The sequence below is a fragment of the Echiichthys vipera genome (assembly GCF_963691815.1).
Source record: "Echiichthys vipera genome assembly, chromosome: 5".
NCBI classification, from domain to species: domain Eukaryota; kingdom Metazoa; phylum Chordata; class Actinopteri; order Perciformes; family Trachinidae; genus Echiichthys; species Echiichthys vipera.
This window is the reverse complement of record NC_139830.1, coordinates 27,367,459-27,386,331: the sequence shown is the minus strand read 5'-3', so window position 1 is coordinate 27,386,331 and position 18,873 is coordinate 27,367,459. Positions and strand designations below refer to the sequence as shown.

General features: G+C 40.2%; 1 protein-coding gene across 1 annotated transcript in view; it reads right to left on the bottom strand.

The window, feature by feature from the left end:
• The window catches only part of prx (periaxin), a 36,685-nt gene extending 18,308 nt beyond the window's left edge, over positions 1-18,377 (bottom strand). The window contains exons 1-7 of the mRNA XM_083913779.1: positions 18,147-18,377; positions 7,705-7,760; positions 5,570-5,677; positions 2,853-2,978; positions 1,778-1,937; positions 705-898; positions 99-340 (exon numbers count right to left, since the gene is read on the bottom strand). Of these exons, the coding sequence (XP_083769905.1) occupies positions 99-340; positions 705-898; positions 1,778-1,937; positions 2,853-2,882 (626 nt within the window). The 5' untranslated portion in view covers positions 2,883-2,978; positions 5,570-5,677; positions 7,705-7,760; positions 18,147-18,377. The remainder of the gene's footprint in view (positions 1-98; positions 341-704; positions 899-1,777; positions 1,938-2,852; positions 2,979-5,569; positions 5,678-7,704; positions 7,761-18,146) is intronic.
• Between the last annotated feature and the right edge of the window lie 496 nt (positions 18,378-18,873).

The following is an 18,873-nucleotide window of genomic DNA, read 5'->3' as shown; positions in this document are numbered from 1 at the left end:
TACTAATCTTTGCCATTTTTATGCTTCTCAAAAAACCCTCTCACATGTTGTTCAGTCAGAATGAAAGCAAACACAGACAGGACACAAACAAGGCCAACCTGATCCTTCTTTTTGTCTTCCCCATGGCTGCTGCTCCTCCCGCTCCTTCTGCTTTGACCTTCTCGCTCCTCCTCTGTTTGAATTTAGGGAGAGAAAACTCCACATCAACGTCACTCATCTCCAGCCTGGGTGGTGTTCCCTCTATCACCAGCTCCTCCCTACGCTTTTCCTTCAGCCTCTTCAGACCAAAACGACCACCTCTCTTCTTCTTCGCCTTGAACGGCTTGCTGCCCTTCACACTCTGAAACACACAAGAATGACAAGAGGGTCAGATGAAGGCTTACAAATTTAGTATGATACCACCTCTTGTGATACTGGCTTTATGTAGGTGGATATATTTAACAACTGAAAGTGTATAGCAACTACAAATACATTTTAAATGTAATTTGAGGCTCTGAAAGACTGGACTAAATATTAATATGATTTATATGCAATAGAAGGTAATTTAATTTGAAAGTTGCAACACAAGCCCATAAAAGTATTTGATCTTGTGAATGAGTTATTTAACAAGGTCTGATTCTAACAACCTGAAAATAGTACATTTAAAATGACAATTTAGTTAAAAGACTACATGCCAAATATAAAAATGGAATAGAATTGATTACCATTTTGGCCATCTTGGCTTTTGGACCTTTGACCTCTACACTGGGAACTCGAGGCCGCACACAAATCTCTGCTCCAGGGATGGTCCTCTTCAGCAGGAAGCTGACCTTGTATGGCTCCGCACACTGAAGTATCTTCAGAGCGTCTTCATACTTTACGTTGTCAAAGTAGACCTTGGCACTTAGCAGCTGATCACCTTCACACAGAGAACATTGTGAATAAATGCAGTGTTAAAACCTGTCAAAGTTATTTATAAAACTTGAGGTTGGGGTCAAAAATTTAAATATCCTTTCCTTTTCTAGAATTTTGCAGTAGTGTCTTGCATCTAGTGGTGAATAGAGCTAACAACTAGACAGCCATGTATTATAACAATAAATACCAGTGGTGGAAAGTAACTAAATACATTTATTCAAATACTGCCCCCTGTTGTCACAGTGAGGAACTGCAACAGCACATTGGTTGCTAACAGACAGGTATTTTTAATACAAGACCTTATTGTGTGATTATTGCAAATAACAGTAACATCATTATTGGTTGAACAAAACGAAAAAATACTTCAAGGTTGTTTAAATTACAGTTTTCTGCCCTGGAGATCCTGATCTGTCATGAACTGTCAGTGGCTGACCGCAATGCTGGCAGTGTGTTTTCTCTTTGTACTGACAGTCAGCTCTGAGCTGGAGGTTTCTAGTTTCTTTGGTGGTGTTGTGTTGAAGTTTGTCCCCTGTCAAATAGTGTTTAACATATCAGACAGGGATTGGTTTATGGATTAGAAACGTTCCAACTAAAGCTGCACAGGATACGTATGAATCTCAGAGCTCAGGCATACACATCTCCCTCAGGTAAGGAATGTGAATGCACCTATTTAGTAATAAAATTTGCTCCGATACAAGTCACTATAGTCAATGTCAGACATTTTTGCGGACAGAAGCAGAAGAAAACACATTTTTGATTGGAGGGGCACTTTACTAAAGTATCCCTTTACAATATAGTTTTCTGGTGTGGGTATCACGTCACCATGTCTGCTTTGATGCTACTGTCTGTAATTCCTAAATCAATCACTTGTGAATGCAGTTACCTTCCTGCAGACTGAGATGTTTAGCAGCTGGTGAATCTCTGAGGACGTCTTTAACAAAGATCCCTTGCTGTCCTCCACCAGTCACACTGTAGCCGCTGGCTCCAGCCTCCGCCCCCGTCTCCACCATGATTTCCACGGACTGAGAGGCTTCCTCCACACACTAACACATGCACAGACACAACTTTTAATATCTTGGCTTTTAACAAAATTAGACCCAAGATAAACATCTTATCTCAATTGAGTTTTGGTCCCTCATTATTAATGTGAGGTTAGATTAATGTGAGACTGCAGTCATACTTTAGATTCGTACCTGAAGATGAAACCCCCTGATTTCCACATGTTGTTGCAAAGAGACATGTTATCAGCTGAACAGGATAGTTTAAATGAAATGTATTATGTATATGATTAAATGTTTCTTTTTGTTTTATAAACCAAGAACTGGTATGACAGCTTGGTGCCTGAGCCAAATCAACGGGAACACTGAGTTTATTTGTCTGAATTATAGGTGATTCATTTATATGATGGGAGAAAATACAACTGTGGATGCCGGTCCACAAAATATAAATTGCCAACACCATTTGGGGCTAACAATATACAAATCTGCTTTATGCAGCTTTAATGGTGTTCATCACATAAACTGAATGTTCTCCTGTCTTGTATTTCACGTTTTTCTTTGCTGGGTAGATAAAACATGTTTTAAATGCATAAGGGCTTCAACTTCAGACTTTTGGCTCTCGTTGCACTTGCTTGAGTAAGTGCATAAGTTACTGTAGGCATACAGTTAATTGTCACTAATTGCCACTTTACTTCTGAATCCATTTTTAAGCTGTCATAGAGGAAAGGTCAATATTCTCACTATACTTACTTTTCCAGTGACTGACCAAAGGAAAGAACTTTACTCATAAAGTAGAAATTGAGCGTTATGAACCAGTTGAGTGACTTTGTGTGCATTGTTTTCCATCTCCTTTAACACTAGTGATGGTAATTAAAACGGAGGGTAAACTATGATCTCGAGTCACTGATCAATCTCTATTTCGGCCTTTACATTAACAGTGTTCATGGGACGGCTGCTTACTCTCTGTTCGTCTGTGAGCTCTGAATCCATCTCTGGTTGGGCCAGTTGACAGGTCGACTCTCTCAGGTGACTTCTCTTCTGACTCAACACCTGCTTCAGCTCTGCATGGAGCTTCTCTTTCTGCACCTGCAGGCAACACAGACAACGCAGAGTGAGATTGTCTGCAATGTAAGTTGATATCATGACGCTAAAACAACACTCAATCAATCAACTGAATGCTTTTACTTTTGTATTAATCTGTTGTTAATTCCACTCTGATTTCTTTATTGTATTATATGTACATTACTGGTTAATCTTAGAAGAGTACAATTCCTACACTCCTACTTCTGGCACCTATGCTCAGACCACACCCATCATTGAATTATTCCTTCATTTTGTTCTCATCGATACACCTGTAAAGTTTTGTGACTGTATCTTGCACAATTGTTGGAGCCTTCACGTCCTGTGGAAAATTGGTAAATACCAAAATCCGACGTAAAAATTGAACATGAATACCCCCTCATGTGGTCATTTCCACTGGGAAACTCATAGAATATTTTGATACATGAGTTGCTGAGATGAAATAACCTTTGCCCTTTTCAACATGGCGGAGCGCAACGCAAGAGTCTACTTTATCACAACAACACTGTTTTTGAGCTGGTAGGGAAGATTATGTGCTTCAGATAAGGGTAGACCAAGCTTATGTAGCCAAAACAGAAATATTAGCTTTCTCTTTTGTCCTTTAAAAAATCTTCTATTCATGATCTATAAAAAATACAGTATATTATTGTGTTTTTTTATAAATCCTCTTCTTGCTGTAGCTGATGAAGTAGGCAGTCTAAAATGGTTTTCCCTAAGTAATAGATCAGGATTTGTGGATCCGCCATGTTTCATTTAACTACGACAACAAACGCACTTGAACACACAAGGGGAAAGGACCATCTTTTCCAAAGCACGTGAAAGCAGCATGTGACTCTATCATAGTGATAAAATCGTGGTGATAAAATCATGGATATAAAATCTCAGTGACATATAAACACCTATTTTAATTTTTGTTTACATTATCTGCTCTTTTATTTTTATTTTGTAATGCACTTTGAGCTGCATTTTGCTCTTAAAAAATCTTGTTTTTTAATAATTAAATTCAAAAGTAAATAAACAGTACAGCATGGTGTTACATTGGAAAGTCTGAAAAAATATTCAAATACGTTGTAAAACAATTTACTTTCAATTAATTAGATTTAATATTGTAGTAAAAATATAGCACGAAAAATTCATACAAACAGGGGACTCTTAAAATCAACAGTATCACACTATGGTGGTCATGGTATATTATGTAAACAATGTATACAGTATGTGTATAAATATGTATGTTTATGTATTGTTGTTACAGCTGTTTTACTGAGGCCTTTCCTCTTCAATCTTCAGCGTCTGTAGTTTCAACGTGTCTGTTAGCTACAATGACATTTCTGTCTGAAACCAAAAACTCTCAAAGTGCTAACGTGCTACTTTTCAGTCCATGAATGTGGGTCAGAGTGTTTACACAGACACCTGCAGCTGGTTTTAGATCTGCCACATTCAGATGTTTTTTGTTGTCGACTTTGCATCCAGCAGCTGAAGGTCACCTGCTACGGTGTGAAAAGGCCATGACTGGCATCTGTGCTGAGCAGGGAGAAATGAAAGGTTGTTTATTTGCTGGACAATGACCTCAGCAGGATCGGGCCTGGACTATTGTTATCCAGTTTGTAACAGCCTGGTTGCTGTTGGGATCACAAGGTCAGTCAAAATACTGCCTACCCCTTTCCAAATCTAAATTCATTTTATTGTTTTATATGTTGACTCTCAACGTTTCTGAACCTCTGCAACTTGTTCTCATCACCAACAATTTTTGATGCTCTACAGAGGCTGTTTGAATCCTGTGGTTAACATTGTGAATTCAAACAAAACTTATTAACCTATAGGCAACAAAACTATTAGGTTTAGAAAACAACACCACTTTGTTCGCTTTGACATGAAAGTTTAGTGTGTGTTTGACCTAACCATCCACCCTGATCTCCTCCCTAATCAGGGTGTGGGGCTTGTTATACCACATCACCTGACTTGCAGAGTACTTGGTGTTAGTCTGATGCGTGTCATACAGACTGCAAAACATTTTTAGGTAGTTTTTGTCACACTGATTTTGAGAAGTTTGCTTTTAATCAGTAATTTGATGCTATAAAAATGGGGTTAAACGGCATGATTGACAGTGGCTGTGATAGACTTGCGATTGGTTGGGTGGTTGTATGGGCGGGGCTTCAATACCTCCTGATGACTACTGTCCAGACCCACTTGCAAAATTACAACATGGCAGTGCCCACATCCAAGATATCTTGGACTATCTAGCTTGACTTTTGTACAGTGGGAGGCAGTGGAGACGTCGTCCATCTTTATATACAGTACAGTCTATAGGTCAAACACAGCAGGCTTTCACCCCGCAGACCGCAGTTTGTGTCCCGTCCCATGTGAAAGTGAAACTTTAGATAACAAACATACTTATTTTAAATCATGACCATTCCTAAACCTAACCAAGTAGTTTTGTTGCTTAGAGACTCAATAGAGTATCTGTGGTTTGCAGATATGAACAATGCCGTTATTTATTTTTACTTGCTGCTGGGTTGGTGTGTGTCACTTTTTGTTCATCCTAGTAGTGTTTTTTAGTCAGGTTTGTGTGTGTGTGTGTGTGTGTGTGTATGTCTCACCACTCTCTCAGGGCTCTCCTGTTCGTCTGTGGAGCCGCTGTGGTGAGGGTTGCGTTGTTGGGCGGAGGGGGATCTGTTAGAGGGGGGCGACCGCCTCTTGTCTTTTACCTGCCCATACAGTAGAAAATAATGTTAAGTCACTTTGAAAAATCCATGCAGCAGCAGCAGTTTCCAGTGTGCTTTTACCCTTTAACTCAACTGACAAGATTATCTGTGCCTCCATAGCAGCTTTGCACTGCAGCGTTTGGGAAACTGGTGGGAAAATGTAAAGCACATGGGGACCAAGATTCAAATTTATTTCAACAACCGCTGACATTCTCGGCTCCAGCGAAGCTACACAACTGAAGAAGACTGGATGTACTGAGAAGCTTCAGGCTCCCAGGTTTGAGCCGCTCAGGCAGCTTAAAAAAGAAATACATGCAGTGGGTTTATTGTACTCTACTCTGTAGACTGACCGTGCCTTGTGACTACCAAATAACTACTAACCACTTAACTTGAGAGCAGTGAAAATGACAACATGGCTTTTTATCTCTGAGGAAGTTAATTAACCCATTGTCATCTGCAGATGATTGATCGTCTTGTTTTTCCTCTATGACTGAATTTATTTAAACTTTTTAAGTTACTTAAGCCTTTACTATCATTATTATTGCATGTTTTCATTTGTAATGTGTACATTTTATTCCCCCAGACTGCAATAGAGTTTCTGCACTGGATTATTTTTGCTGGACTGAATCAAACTGAGGTGACTTTTGGTGACCCTCTTACCTCCTTTCTAGAGGAAACATGTCATGTCCCTGCCTCCCATATCTCCTTCCTCTACCTGCTGTATAAACTCTTGCATGGTTAATCTTGTAACAACATCCTGTTTTAGCACTTCACCTGTTTTCAGGCCGTTGTGACCTCTGACACTTAACAATGACAGATTTCCAGAGCAGATTGTGAGCTAGAACTATTGCAATAATAATTAATTTGATGTTTTTCAAAAAGCCATTCTTTTTTGTCAATAAAGTATCTCTTTTTCTTTTTAATCCTTTCTCACATATGACGGTCATATCACACACACACACACACACACACACACACACACACACACACACACACACACACACACACACACACACACACACACACACACAGACACACACACACACACACACAGAGACACACACACACACACAGACACACACACACACACACACACACACACACACACACACACACACACACACACACACACACACACACACACACACATGCACACACACACACACACACACACATTTATTCAGCAGCCCGAGAACACTACGAGGTTAAGAATCAAAAGAATCAAAACCACTGCATAACTCTCCTCATAAAGTATAACAATGCACTGCATGTAAGATTAGAGTACACAGAGTACAGTGACATCCTCCGTAAAGTCAATTCTTGTTCACATCAACGGTAACATCTGTCGACACTCATTTCAGTCATCACACTCCAGTAAAAGAATCGCCTTAATGACTTAAAGTGTCGTCTGCATATTCAGAGCTGAAGTGCTGTGTGGAGGACAGATGGTGCTTTAAAAAAGGAAATAAAGATATGTACTATCTCCTTATAGGGAATACCAATGTCCTTTGTTGTAGTTTGTAAATGACGATAATCAGCTGAACAATATTATATCTGCATTAAAGTAAACTGGGCATCCCCTTGTTTTTTGCAAGAGGTGGGCCCCTATAAAAAGGTTGGTGTGCAAGCCCATGTCAAATGATGGAGGGGCCCCATTCAGACAGCTGGCCCCTTAGACCGAGCCCTTATGCTGTTGTTTTGCACTTTTTCCACACAGAGTTGAAGGGCCCGTAATAGTGAATGTTAAGCCCTGTTTTTTAGGACTTTTTGGACTCTGTTTTTGACATGAATGTTAAAGTCCTTTGACAGCAACAAGAAATGCAAAGTTAATGACAGAAACTTCACACAGAGGCCCACACAGAGCCCCCTGCCTCCGCCTGAGCCCATCGGCCCATTCTGTAATCCACCCATGTGTTTATCATCTCGTCATTATTCCATCTGCTCACTTTGGTGTTACAGCTCTCACTAAGAACAACAACGGTAGCCTGGTTGTTTTATTTATTTAGTAGAAGGAGTCTGTGTATACTCACGGCTGGATCTCTGGTCTGGCTGAAAACATGGCTGTCCTCTTGGTCTCTGTCAGAGTCTGAAAGAGAAAAAAAACTCAAGTTATTTCGGTTTTTGCAATAACTCAGAGCTTATCGTTCAATTAAGAGACTATGCACTTGCAACATAACAAATAGTAATGGAAATCCATTTCCTGAACTGGCTGAATTAATTAAACTGAGTGTCCCGTAGATAAAAACACACAAACAGCAATGCAATTAAACTAACAGCTGTCCAATAACCACACACTGCTTTAAATAAGACAGGAATGTGTTGCATAAAAAAGGAATAGTTGATGATGCTACTCCAAACTTTGGGAAATAATGCCCATGCATGTGACCACTGCTTTTGCTACAAAAAACGTACTAGGTTCTTGACCTTTCACTACACTTTCATTACATTTCTTTCAGACATTTTACTCTGGGGTCAGTTTGAAATGCCAACCTCATCCCTCTGTGCATGTGTGCACACATACTCTACTACATTAAAAAATATGAGCATCCTCTTAATCCCTGACACACATGTTCATGTAATTCTGTCTGGAAAGAAGTTGAATTAAATCAGGAACAATTTACAGTCTATATGCAGGATGACACTAGTCACCACTGACATTCCAACAAAACAGGACTGTATCATATAACCAGTAAGTTAGCTCCAGTAGCATTCTTAAGACGGTGTAGCCTCAAGTGTTCCCGAAAGGCTCAGGCAGCATTTGGAGTTTAAGCATCTGCTATAGTGACATGGCTGTCAATTTGAAGCACATGCGATGGCGGTCTTTAGATTCTTTCCATAGTCTTGGTCATGCCTCTGCACTGGCTACCCGAGCCCAAACCATCAAAACGCTCTACTCAGACACTTTTAGAAAACCAATGGTACTATTCAAACTTCCACAAAAGCTCCACGACAGTAGTGACATTGTCATCATAATAACAAATGTAACTATACAAATACCACTGAAATAATACTTTGACACTGATTTAGGACTAGCAGGGATGTAATTAGTGTAGCCAAAAAACAGTACAGTGAATTTGACCAAGGTAAGACCTTCGACCAGATTGAATGCATGCTTCCTGACGCTTTGATGTGCTTCCAAACACATTTGATATCCACCCACCAATCACCACTGAGAGATGATGTGAGCTATTAAAGCAGAAGTAATGCCAGCAGGTACCAGTGATGCTGAGTGTTTGTAGCGCCAATGAAACAATCAAACATACATGTCATGTCATGTCACGTCAGAATTATTAAATAGTTGTGGTGTAATAAAGATGGCAAAACTCCTGTGAGCACAGAGTTGTGTTGTATGATGATGTGAGAATATAAGACCAACTGTGAGAACTACACTATATCCACAGTAACTCTGTTAACTCCCATGAAAACAGTCGCACCTGGGAGGAGCTTGGTCTGTGGCAGTATGTTTTTCCATCAGTCCAGCATAACTCTGCTAGTTTAGGAATTACTTGGCTTTCTGTCATTGCGGCCCCCTGCAATCCCATTCCTTACAGTCCAGCCTTCATGTGATCTCTTTTTTTTTAAAAACCCTCTTTGCTCAGCTATGTCTGTGTGTGTGTGTGTGTGTGTGTGTGTGTGCGTGCAAAGGATGAAAGCCCATCTGTGTGTTTGAATTTGTATGTGTGTATTGACGTGTAGAGTGTCAGCGTGGATGCCTGTTTGGGTGGGTTGGAGGTATCTGGTATCCAGCAGGTCGCAGGAACACATAGCAAACATTCACTGCTGCCCAGCCGTCAGTGTATCAGTCACAGAGGAGCAGGGACAAGCATTCATGGAGTAGAACATGTTTTTTGAGAGATAGACCCTTCACACATGGAGTGAAAGGCTCTCTAGTGAAGAGAACAAAATCATCCCTGAGCTCCTGGTGGATCACCGACTGCTGCTCCTACAGTGATGATGAAGTACAATAATACATAACATAATGGGACCCATGTTGAAACTATGGACAGTTGACTTTAAGACAATGACCACATCCAGAACTAGATGATTTTACTCTCCTGGCACTTTCTTTTGCCCAAAATAAGATATCTACAAATTAAATTAATGGTTCATGTGCTATATAATGAAAAATGTGGATAATTCAACCTATTTTGATCACAAAAGCTTACGTTATTTAGATATTCTAATACATTTTGTTTGACTAGTAAATTAGCAGAGGTCCTATACTCTTCAAACAGAGATGTGCCGTGCTGAGTTCCAAGCTCTCTTTTATTTTTTTGTGCTGAGTGACAGCAGTGGCATTGCATGACATGCAGTGTTGAAATGAGCAGTCATCACTATGCGTTTTATTCATCTAAAGCAGACACAACAGTGACAGTACTGTACAGGATGACATTGTAGTCAATCATTTTGTATTCACAAAAAGCAATCTTGTTAGTTATCAAAGGTGTAGTTTTTAGTTAAAACTTGAAACAAATAATGAAATGTTTCCTGAGCTCTGAGTTGTAAACTGTAGTCAGTCCTCTTGAGAAAAGCAGAACATTTCAGTATAAGTAAAAATATGATTATCAGAGACACTTTGACTTGTGCACCTGGCAGCAGGTTTACACAGCAATTCTGTGTCATAGACAGACAGCAGCAGGTGGAAGAGGTGGCACTCCCTGGACGGAGAACAGGAATGGAGGGATGGAGGAGGAGGAGGTGAAGATTTTAAATGCCTCACAGCCCAGTCTTATTATAGATCAGACTCACACATCTGCAGGTCTCCACATGCCTGATGACCTCCCCTAATCAGTATGGACCTGCAACCTTCTGGCATGCCCGTTCAGGGTTGCTGTTGGTTAAAGGTGAATGTAGTATGACTATATCATCAGTAGAATATATAATACAGATTCTGTATTACTCTCCATCTCAGTAGGACACATGTGCAGGTCACAACAGCTCTCCTGTTTTGTAATGTATGTAATACTGAATGGGACACATGGAGAGGGAATGAAACTGCTGGTAGGGTTTTATCAAACTTTAAAGGTCTGGGACACTTCAATTCCTTCACAGGTGAGTTGATATAACTTTATTTGAAAGAGTAATGTCACATTATTCCCCAGAGATTGTATTCATAAAATTGAAATAAAAAAGGCATCTGTCCAATTGATACCAAAGTTTGACTTCCTAATAATGTAGTGGTTAAGATGCAGAGCACCCTGCTAATATAATCCCTTGCAGCAGCTACTATGCAGCTTCACAGCCTGTGTTCTTGCTGCCTGACTGCTCTCATGGTGGGCTCTGAATTTGAAGATCAGAGAACAAACCAGAAAGCTAAAGAGCTTTTTGGTGCTGTCAGCCAGTCTGCAATTTGTCTAACAGGAGCTGGATTAAGTTGCCATGAGGAGATTTGATAAAGCAGCAGGGTTAGTGAGGTCATAGGGTGAAAAAACAGTCTGACTGCACCTTTTCAACTTCACAGCACAGAACTTGTGAAAAAGGCTTCAAGTCACAAATGAATTAGTAAGGCCTTTTATTTGTTTAATTTCCTGCCGGATGGAACAGGGAACTAAGTGCATTTCTATATTCACACCAAGCTTCATGGCTGACATATTTCTCACACCATTCCAGCCATCTGGAGCTAGATGCCTTGCTAGGTATCTGCTCTAACATCATAATCTCTCGACCCACCCACCCACCGTGTACATCCACTGCCTTCAAATGCGCCCACTGGCAGATGCAGTCACCTCACAGAAATAAATACTGGTACTGTTCCCTAGTGTTTTACAGAACAATCCAGATAATAATAGAATTACGTATAAATACATTTCAGGCAGGAAGTAATTTTTTTAGTCACATGTTCCACAGCATCCTCCAATTAGGAGGTTTGTGAGCTCAGGGACAGTCTGTGTCACGCTAGCTCACATTGGTTCCGCTGTACACTAACTGACCAGCACCAAACAGCCCACAGACACATTTAGTGGTTAGCTGGTCAACATGGAGTCTTTAGCAGCTAAGATTTTTCCATCAGGAGGTGGTGGAGACCAAAAACAGAGTGAAATGAGAAGGACAATTGGACTTATATTCACAAGGTGTACACAAGCAGGACTCGAAATAAATAATAATGGTGCTTTGTAGCTGCTGGTCTTTAACTAGCTATCTTGTCTTTTAGGCTGATGAACACCCTTCTAAAATACTATTTCCGGGTCCATATAGTCCGTCGAACAAAACAAACAACAATGGCCAAACCTGTGAACCTTTTACAATGACATCTTTCTTCAGTGAGTCACCTTTTCATTAATAGGAAAGCAGTAAAATGACAATATCGTTGTTTCGGCACTGTATGATTGATGACATTGATATGTTGTTGATTGATTGTGTTTTGCCCCCAAGTGGTAAGACATCATGTATTTTAGGGTTATGGACTGGTTAAAACTGTTTGGTTAAAGATGGAGTCTCAGTTCAGGAGAAAGACTGTTGATATTTGAACTCAACACCCAAACAACCCCTCCTCCCATCAGTGCTCCTTAAGAGCGTTAGCATGTGCCAGATTTACCGTCCCTCTCGCTCTCACTGCCTTTCTCTTTATACGTCCATGGCCTCTCCCCTGTCCTGTGCACGAGCAACAACGGAACAGGGTTGTGTGTGTCTGAGCCTCTTTGTCTGTTTCCATAGACTGTATAAAAAATGGACGTAGCGTCTCCGTCGAGGTCCGTTCTCCCAACTTGATCCAATCGGACTCGCCTACTGGAATTGCCATCTTCTCAGACTTTTACTCCGCCTAATTTCCTCTTACCAAAAGAGGGCATGTATGTGACGTTGCGGGGAGGGAGGTAAGTCCATCTGGCTAACGTATACCTCCGAGGAAAAGTGAGGGTCATGGAGATATGACCTAAACATACAGACTAGAATGTTTTTTTTGTTTTTTTTTGGCCCTTCCGTATTGGATCAACCAGGCAGTCGCTGTGGTGGGGGCTTGGTCTGTTTTCCATTTATAGAGCCAGGGCTGTGTAACACTGTGTAACACTGGACTTTCTTCTTGTCATGCAGACAGAACAGAGATTTTAGCTTAATTTGACAAAAAGTGTATTGGATTAGAATCCACCTTTTAGGTTCAGTAAAGATCCTTTTACATGGTTAAATAAACCAATGTTGCCGGTAGGAAACACAAAATTAAATGAGGTCCCCAGTTTTGAGGTTCATCCCTTCACACAATGACAATATTGGACAATTCTCCAAAACCACTGATTACGATGAGTAACAAAGTTTAATTTTATCCAATGCCAATTATTTTAAAACAATCTCTTTCTCCAATATCTATACATTTGTCCAATGTGGACATATTTCCAAAGTCACACTCCTTATACACACACCCATCGTTTTTTATAGCAATATAACGGCGGTAAACTACCTCCTCATCATTTGCACAACTGCTAGACGTAACTTGTCAGGAAATCATAATCTTCGTTCAACTTCAGTCTAAACAAATGTTGCTTTTCTTGGGAAGATCTGTGAGGGAATAAGATGTGAGCTGAATAGTTTTTGGTGTCCTGCTCTGACTTTCAGCAGCAGCCTTGTTAAACTGACCCTACTGCTCTAATCCTGTTCAGAGGCTGTTCTAAGCCTATTAGAGATGGACAAGTTAATGATGTTATAGTTGGCTCAGTAATGGTAGGACTGCAGCATCAGGTGTTCACTCAAAGAAAACAACCATCCATCTGCAGCAGGGATACAGCACACAAGACAGCTGAGGATGTGAGTTTGGGATTTATTTGTGGACTGAGATATTATCAGCTGGGGCCAGATATTGACAAAAATAGTTTTTCTCCTTATATACTTACATAAGAGTCCAAACACGGAGGAAATTCCGCAACACTTCTTCACAATTGGAGGCAGCTTGAATGTGTAACACAAAACCTATTGGATCTAATTTTAGGACAATCACAAGACCACAAGAGGAGGGAAACTGCTTCTATTCTCAACACCGGAATGACTGCAAGAAGTTAAACAAATAACACCAGCTCTTTAAAAACAAAAATTTAGAAATAACCATCGATAGTTAATAGGCAAACACACATGACCACACGAGAAAGAAAGAAACTAGTAAAGAAATACATATGTTTGGGAGATAAATAGGAATAAATAAATGTATTATTGTTTTATTAAAAATACAATAAATAAAAGGATAAATATCATTTGATCAAAAATTCAATGCATATAATAATTTTTATATTATTTTTGCTACATGTCATTTAAAATAAATGAATGAATGAATTATTCCGTGCTCTTGACACAGTGCAGGTGCAGACATGAAGGGGAAGAAGACGAAATTCACAGAAGAATAAAGGCAAAATGTGACAATAAGAACAGAAAAGTGAAAGGATGAGGACATCAAAGAGTCTAACTGAAAATGAGCAGAATGAATAACATGTACTTTGCAGTCTTGTGAGATAAAAAAAAAAGTCTCCATGGTAACCTCTGTATCAAAAATTGATTACAGCTAAGGAATCATTCATCATCCATCATCTTCAACCGCTTAAACCAACAGGGTCGCAGGGGGCTGGAGCCGATCCCAGCTGACCTCCGACGTGAGCCAGGGTACACCCTGGACAGGACGCCAGTCTATCACAGGGCACATGGAGACAGACAAACATCCGCGCTCACATTCACACCTACCCAACCCACGCAGACACGGGGAGAACATGCAATTCCCCGACCTGGGGCTGTGAGGCAACAATGCCAACCACAACACCACCATGCTGCCCAATTAAAGAATCAATTCAACCAAATTACAAAAAACACATTTTCCACTTACCCACAATAAACTATGATCAACTAGCCATTCAGATAGTAGTGGTGTCATTCACAGAAGTTCTGCCTCCAAAAACATACAATGATGGTGAAGTTTCTCTCTCGTCATCACTTTTTTATTACATTTTATTAGTAACTGCACATTGAACTGTTTACAGTCAGTCTGTGTATAATTCAAACTAATAAGGGCATGTTTCTGGAAAGACACTCTACTGGTTTAACTTCACAGATACAGTAAAGGTCAGTTTACTTGTCATGAGAAGTGCAACTCAGCCTGTGAAACGGTTATATAATCTCCTGACATTTAAATGGGAAGTCTAAAATCCGTGTGTATTTGGCAGACAATGAAAATGGGCAATTAGTTGAATTATTGCAAAAGTGTTTTTTGATTTTTACCCAAACTTGAGACTTATAAAGTCAGGGTATCTTGGCCTCAGCTGCTTTCATTTTGCCCATTCGGTCTTTTGTGCTTCCAAAAATTTTGTGTAGTGCAGTACTCAATCAGTGGAGTACCCCTTTAATGTGGACTTTTCTACACTGAAATAAAACAACAAACAAAATATCCAGGCCATGTTGTGGCTGTAAACTGCAGTCATTAGCATCTAACTGCAATTTGATAGTTTTATCATAATGTATTACTTGGCTTTATGGAGATCAAAACTATCTAAAATAAATCACATTTTAAAAACAATAAAATAACAAAATATCCAAAACCAGTAGGAATAAAATAAACACCAGGGATAAAGCCAGATTACAAAGATAGGTATTTTTATTTTATTTTTAAAATCTTTTAAAAATTATTTTAAAAGTCTTTAGGAAATAGAGTGTTGCTGCTGTGAGCCACTTTAGATAGCATCCACCAAACAGCATAATGTTCAAACCTTTGAAGATGAGTGAGATAGAGCCCAGCGTGTCTCCTGGCCATTTGAGACATCAGATGGACAAAACAAGACACACCCGCAGGCGTGGGGCTCTGGACAGGAAATGCCTCCATGTCAACAGGAAACATAGATTTTCTAGACAGATACACATGCTGACAAACACCATGAGGTCATTTAAGGATAAAAAATTTGCCAAAATCTATGAACTGTATTTCTCAGTTTCTGGATAAATATATTTAAATTGTATATTGGATATTAACTGACATGTGCTCTCAAGTCATTTGTTTACATGAGTCTTCCTTCCTGAAAAATCCACTCGGCTGTCTGCTTACACTGACGGAAGTTGACCCGCATACATACGTCAAGCAGTGTTTCCTCATGAGGTCTCCCTCCTGAACTGCCCAATCAACTCTTGACCCTATACTTCCTGGCCTTAAAGTAACCCCACCCACAACGGCAACCACCGCCACCACCACCACCCAAAGTCTGTCGCCAGGAAGCTGCTATCATCATCCATCATTTCATTTCTGACCCCATTTACTCTCAGCTCATGGATACACACACAAAGTATACCTGCTGCTTTTGTACTGTATTTTGTCCACATCTTCCAGCAACATGTCACCTCAAAATAACAGAGATTTCTTAGAGTGTCCACAACAACAAAATGCCACAAGAGTCTGACTTGTAACACTTTATTTGTAGCATCAGACTCAGACCTGTGATCCCCTGGTCACAGTCTGTACCAACAGAATTAGAGGAGAGTTCAGTTACTGTCCTCCATTTAAACAAGCTGGAGTAAAGAGGGGTTTGGCAGATACCATGACTATGATGCAGAGACACCAACAACATTAACTGTCATGTGGACGGACATATTAAAGCATCCATATGCTGAGAGTGTACAACAAAGAAGAATTAAAGGTTTCCAAACAGAAAATACTAACATCTGCAGCCAAGCTTCTGTAGTTCAGCATAGGTATATACTCAAGTACTTTACTTAAATACAAATTTGAGGTATGCACTAGCTACTACTATGTGTCACTACAGGATGAAGTGATTGTTTAATTCTCCTAAATAAAGTCTTTAAAAAGCCTCTTGGATCAACAATAAACAGGACAGCTTTTCTGAAACCATGAGATACGTGGTTCTCACAGGACAGCAACACTACAAACATATGAGGATCTGATAGAATCTGATGCATTGATGCAGATGAAACTACCCAACAGTTTATAAAGGAGTTCAAATGAGCTCAACCTGAAACATCTACAGCAGGAAAACACAACATTAATGCAGCAGCAATATGAATCCACAAACATCAGATATAACAGAAACACACTGACAGGGAACCTTTGACTTAAATTTGTTATACTCTAAGTAAATCTAGCTGACTTACTTACATACTTCGACTTAAGTAATGTTTTGGATACAGGACTTTTACTCGTATTGGAGTAATTTCACAGTGTGTGTACTTTTACATATGTAAAGAATGTGAATACTTCTTCCACTTCTTTATTTAAGTTATAACTTTATGCATCTTTGTCCAGAAACAGACACAGTAATATAGGCTGAGAAGCTTATATTTTATAATGCATTAAAAAAAGTGTTTAATGTATCTGATAGAAAAGTATAAGTTATAACACAACAGTTTGTTACACTTGCTCGGTATTTCCACTTCGATACAGTTGGACTCTAAACAACTGGTTGAAAGCAATAAATCAGCAGCAGCAGAAAAATGAGTCCAAACCTGTCTTCTAAACTATTCAAGAAGCTAAGTGTGAATAAATGCTTGTATGAATAGTTGCTGGAAAGTAGAATCTGCCTTTCAGATTAGTTTGATATTGTTATCAAATCAGAATGAATGATTACCCAGTGCTTTCATTGTGAAATCCAGTTCCACACATATGTGTTGGTGGTCCTCTATCACAGAGTGGGTGTGTTTTGGATACAGCAGCCTCTCTGCCCACTTTGGGCCAAGATACATACCAGGCTGGTGGAGCTGTAGTTGGGGGGCAAACAGATCCTATGACCATTGCACTGCAGCTGTCGTTGGTGTGTAACATTCAGACAGGGGCTATTTGAAATGAGCGCATACAGCCACCAGCAGCTCTGTCAGCTCTGCTCTGCTTGAGGCCACTTATTTTTGACTGGGACACCATTATTATGATGGAGTTTAGGTGTTTTTTCTCTAAATGTTATGGTACTGCCAGTACTGGAGGCACCTACCCATTTGACACACCTAAAGGTTTAAATAAATGCTATGAATAATTTCCAAGTGTTATTTGACCCAGGTCACATTACAAAACACTCTTATAAACTTGGAGTCATAGTGACATGCCACACTGCAAATAGTTACCATTCACCTCAGTGAATGCTCAAGTGTTTGTAATGAGCAACTGGCATGTTGGAATAAACACAAGCAGCAGCTGTCTTACTAAAACTGTCTTTGCATTTAAACAGCACGCTATTGTTGAAGTCAGCCATGTAGAGTCTGCAGGCTGCTACAGAAATGATTCGCATGCTCTCAGCAGCTCCTATGCTGCAGCACGTTGAGGCAATATTTCAGAAAATTAAACAAGTCCTGGGGCTGATTTAAAACTGAATTATACCGACACAGAGTACAGACCCAGAGCAACAAAGCTGAGGCCGCTGTAGATTTATTCTGCAAGCTATCAGTCCCCTTGAGCCATGACTTCTAACACCTGCTTTCCTCTCTGCACAGAGCCACAACAGAGAGCCCTCGGGTATCAGCAGACTGCACTGTGTCATCAGCACAGACTTTATTAAACCACATCCATCCAGCCTACCTTAATTTTCAGCCTCAGCGCGCCTCCTCCAGTGGTGCAAAGGGGACAGACCTCCACCTGAAGCTTCAATCTCAGCTTCTCGCTCTCTTTTTTATCTTCCTATGACTTCCACTCTCTAACATTCACTTCCTGTCTGTCCTCGGCTGCTCCCCCTCAGTTGTTCTTGTTGGTATTTTTAATCTTTTCCTCCACTCTCTATCTAAAGCATTTGCCCCTTGTCACCAGCCGGCCTGTTGCTCCCCTCACTGAAACCTCAGGCCTGGCCCAGGCCCATGGCATCTCTAGGAGGGACGCATCCAGCTGCCTGATTGGCCGGAGGGCAGAGAGATGCCCCCATATTAGGGCAACAAGAGGCGGGGCTGCACGATTACGATTAAGGAGGGAGGAGAAGAAGATAAAGTTTGTAACATAGCAGACTGTCTAAGGAGTGAGGGTACTGACTATTTCTCTCTGGGTCTCTCAGATGCCTGCAGCACGTTTTCACAATTCAGGCACAAAATTAGAGTTTTGCTCAAAACTAATATAATGCAAACTTTTAGAAGCTCTACATCAAGTTGATTTTAAATGATCTGAGACCAAGAGATCTGCAGGAAAAGAACTACAGGGACTGCTTCCCCTGTATCCAGGAGGAATTTAAAATGATATAGTAATGGGAGTTGTACAAATAGACCCGGCTACATTAGCAATATTTAGTTAGTGGTATATCATTTTTAAGACTTCAGCACTT